General features: G+C 38.5%; 1 protein-coding gene across 1 annotated transcript; it reads right to left on the bottom strand.

Annotated features, from left to right (window-relative positions):
- Nucleotides 1-1,619: 1,619 nt before the first annotated feature.
- On the bottom strand, nucleotides 1,620-2,545 carry LOC122431012 (latexin-like). Its single transcript, XM_043452037.1, is given in 2 exon segments — nucleotides 1,620-2,289; nucleotides 2,292-2,545. Coding segments are annotated over 2 exon segments (663 nt in total). The 5' UTR covers nucleotides 2,515-2,545; the 3' UTR covers nucleotides 1,620-1,849.
- Between the last annotated feature and the right edge of the window lie 1,878 nt (nucleotides 2,546-4,423).

The following is a 4,423-nucleotide window of genomic DNA, read 5'->3' as shown; positions in this document are numbered from 1 at the left end:
GGTTGGAAATGACTTGGTAGTTAACAAAAATGAGAGAGAAAAAAATAAATTAATCTTTTCTGGAGCAAGTAACTTGCATTCCCCTAGTGATTAGAGGCAAAGAAATAAACTTATTCTGTGTAAAAACAGATCGATTTCTATAGGAGAAACTCAATGTGAGCCCACCAGCATTGTGCATACATCTGAATGGCAGTTGGTGATTAAAGTAGATTTAGGGTTTTGTGTACGTGGCCAAGATCAAGAGGTCTGAAAATGGTTGGTCTAGTGTCTTAAGGAATTATGATTGGATTTAAAAGATTGAGAGTCCAAATTCTGGTTTGATTTTAAAAATCCAAATAATTCATTTGTCAGCTGTACCTTGATATCCATAGATGGTTTTGATAGTGAATTACTTATAAATGTTTCTTTATTGAGTCCTTTTTAGTGTTTATGCACTATAGTAAATGTGGAAATTATTCTCCACAGTCTGAGGGACTGGCTGCTATATCTAAGTGTAAGAATTCTGAGCAAAGTTTTCATTCAGAGGGTAAAAATAATGAAATAGTTACATACTGAATCTTTCCAAGAATTTCTATTTATGCCAGAAAAATGACCAGAGAAGTCAAGTTTAGAAGAGTAAAAAAATAAAGCCTCAGAAAAAATATGTAAGTAGGAGAATCAACATTGCAGTAAGATAAGTTTTCTTCCCGCTGGTGTGTGCGTTCCATTGCTCAGTCATGTCCGACTCCTTGTGACCTCATGGACTCTATAGTCTGCCAGGCTCCTCTGTCCATGAAATTTCCCAGAGAATACTGCTGGAGTGGTACACTCCTTCCTCCAGGGGATCTTCCCAGGCTGCGGGGCTGAATTCACGTCTCTTGTATCTCCTGCATTGGCAGCCAGATTCTTGACCACTCTGCCACCTGGGAAGCCCTTCTTCCCCCTTGCTTTTTTAGGCATACTTACAGTGTATTCATTTGACACTCTGTTCGTTGTGTGTTTATCACTCTATTTGTTGTGAAGTCTAGTGTGACTGAGTAATAAGAACTTGCTGTGTGTCAGACTCAGTGCTAAGCTCATTTAGTCTTTAACCCTAAGAAGTCAATGCTAATAAGGCATTTAACTGCATCTGAGATACCATCTTAGCTTGCTTGTGTCTCTGTACTGGGTCCAGTTGCTTTCTTCATCATGTCTATTAAATTTTAATTCTTGTTATAAGGTTACAATTTTTATTCTCAAAAACCTATAGAGATAGAAAAAGTTTAAGGCAAGGTGATAGGGAAAATATAGCTTTAAGACTGATGAAAAGAATTTGACAGGAAAGCAAAGTCTAGACTCTTTGTTCTTCAACTTGCACCATCCTTATTACCTGTCCTGGATGTAGTCAGAGCTTTTCAGGCCTGTCTTAGCAGATTTTTAAAAGATTCTTTAAACCAATGCTCAGTTCAGTTCAGTTACTCTGTCATATCTAACTCTTTGTGACCCCATGGAATGCAGCATGCCAGGCTTTCCTGTCCTTCACCGTCTCCCAGAGTTTGCTCAAACTCATATGCATTGAGTCAGTGATGCCATCCAACCATCTCATCCTCTGTCATCCCCTTCTGCTCCTACTTTCAATCTTTTTTTTTTTTTTTGAATTAAAAGCTTTTATTAGGGGTATACATGGCACTGTTACTGTTGATAAGACACTTTGACACTGTGACGCGCTTTATTATGGAAGCTATATAGTTCTGTACTGTAATCAGGCCATTTATACATAATGACATTTTTGGGATTTGTCTAACCCCTTAAGCTAGATATCAGTGAAGACTAGTATACAGGTCATCATTAACAAGCGTGTTTACACTTTATCCAGTGTTATGGTCCTTGTTTATTCCAATTGTGCTTCCTTTGGCAGACGGCTATTATGCTTTACTTTAGTACCATATTGTGGATGCCAGAGAACTTGCATTTGCCAAGGAATAATCTCCTGAGATGCAACGTCATGAAGGAGAATAGTGTAGTCTAACTCGATGAAGTCATCATTTCTTTGCACTTGCTTGACAGTTTGAATTTTTGCCATTTTATACCATGTATTTTCAGTAGAATTTTGCCATATATAACCACTGGCAACCCAGGCTAAATGTCGAACTGGCTTCATTTCTGGAGGTACATTTCCAAAACTGTCTGGAATATTTTGTGCTTCTAGTGGTTCCTTCATGGACTTGAGTCTTTGATAAAATGTGTTATCTTCTTCATCTGGGTTTTTTCCAATTTCTCCTTCAAATGTGAAGTTGACTTCCGGTGCAGTATCTTGTCCCATTGGAGGTACAGTACTTCAGCTGTGCAGTTCACTGTAACTTCTTTTTGGATAATTTCTTCCACAGAAAATTTAAGGCGATACTTATGTCCTCTTCCTGGAATATCCTCCAGGCTGGCTTGTGTGACTGTCTGCACCAGAAACACCTTGTGCGGGGTCCCCTGCTGGTAGTTGATGCAGTTCTCGACCACCGAGGCCGCCCTGGCGGCCGGGTAGTGGGTCGGAGGGATTTCCATTCTTGCGGAGTGTTGGCTGGGCTGGCGAGCGTCGGCGTCCCCGTCCTGCCTGCTGCCGGGCAGCCCAGCCGGCCCTACTTTCAATCTTGACCAGCATCAGGGTCTTTTTCAAAGATTCAATACTACATTGATTTTAACTTTAGGGGAGAAAGCACAATTTTCTTTAGTTAGTATATCTCCACTTAACTATGTGTAAACTTTTGAAAATTAGCAATTTGCTTATGTAATCTTTTTCAGTAAGTCTATATTTGCTCAACCTACAAAGTTGTCTAGATAGCATGGAAAAACAGTACAAGGGACCAGCAATTGTTCACAGCAAATTCCCAAGAACGTCCATGTGCAAATTGATTCTAAGTCCGCAATACTAGGTTTGAGAGCATGCTTCACTGAAACTCAGAATGAATTGAAAAGAGCATCTTAGGAGAGAAGGGCCCCGTGATGAACCATACATTTTGCAGCATGTCAAGGTTAAACTTGTTTTAACTTTTAAGGAGTTGAATGGTTGTGTTCCAGTTTGCAGTGCAGTCATGAGTACCAGAGCTCATTAATGTCTTTCATTGCTTTCTCTTCACATCTGAATTGAATCTCCATAAATTAGATGTTCATACTCCTATCCAATGATGTGACTCATTTTCTCAACTTGCACAGACCCATAATCACCATGCATCAAAGAGATCTGTGATCTGAGAATACAACATTCAGCCCAGAAAGGCCTGATATTAAAACACCTTTGTGTGTACAGAGATTTTTCAGATTCTTTTCAAGACATTTTCTCGATAGTGTGATATTTCTTCAATTTAAAAAGATTTATTGAAGTATAGCTGATTTACAATGTTAATTTCTGTAGTACAGCAATGTGATTCAGTTACATATATATATACACACACACGTATATATATATTGTTTATCATATTCTTCTCCATTATGGTTTATCACAGGACGTTGAATATAGTTCCCTGTGCTGTACAGTGGGACCTTGCTGTTTATCCATCCTTATATAATAGTTTGCTAATTCTTTAATGTGGAACACATACAGCATGTTCCAAATAGATTGAACATAGATTGAATATTAAACATAGATTAAATATTAAACACTAGGAACAAACATCGAAAGCTTTAGCTATCCATGCAGACTTAAGTGTCTGTCAAATTATTTGCAAATGACATGCAATTCTTTATGCAAACCTATTTCAAAATAGCATCCCATGACCACAAGGCAAAAATTCTGAATCTTCTACCCAGCTCACTTGGAAAAGTCAGCCTCCAGTGTCTGCCTTCGTCACAGGTAATTTAGAGCAGTTCTTCTCCCTTTATTATCAGTTGTCAGGTTTTTGTGTGTGTGTGTGTGTGTGAAATAATATTTAATTCAAGCTTAGGGCTCAAATACCATACAAATCCCAATTAGGAGTGGGGCACGATAAAAAATTAATAGAGGAGCCCAAGCGAAATCCAGTGACCGAAGGTGCCACTGGCAGGTGCCACGGAGCAAACTTCACTTCCCACTCTGGTGCATAAACGTGCCTTTGATTGCATTGCTGACATCATTTTAAAAAAATTATTCTGAACCCCTCTTTAAAATATGTAAATGTTATGTGCTTGGCAGAAAAGAATACAAAGAAAGTTCTTGGTCTCGTGCTTTTGTTAAAAAAATTTTAAACTATTTTTTATATTCCCTGGGGTAAAAGGTAAGCTCTTTAGCAAGGTGCTATGGAGCAAATGGTGGATTTGAGGAATTTCTTTGTGGAATTTCTAGAATTCCATGGTGGAAGCCCTAACACTCAATGTGCCTGCATTTGGATAGAGGAACTTTGGGAGGTAATTAAAATCAAATGAGGTCATACAGGTTGGACTCTTACCTAATAAGACTGATATCTTTATAAGAGGAGACACCTACTTTACCTATACTTTG

Source organism: Cervus canadensis, chromosome 29 (genome assembly GCF_019320065.1).
Source record: "Cervus canadensis isolate Bull #8, Minnesota chromosome 29, ASM1932006v1, whole genome shotgun sequence".
NCBI lineage: Eukaryota > Metazoa > Chordata > Mammalia > Artiodactyla > Cervidae > Cervus > Cervus canadensis.
This window is presented reverse-complemented; position numbering and strand designations above follow the sequence as displayed.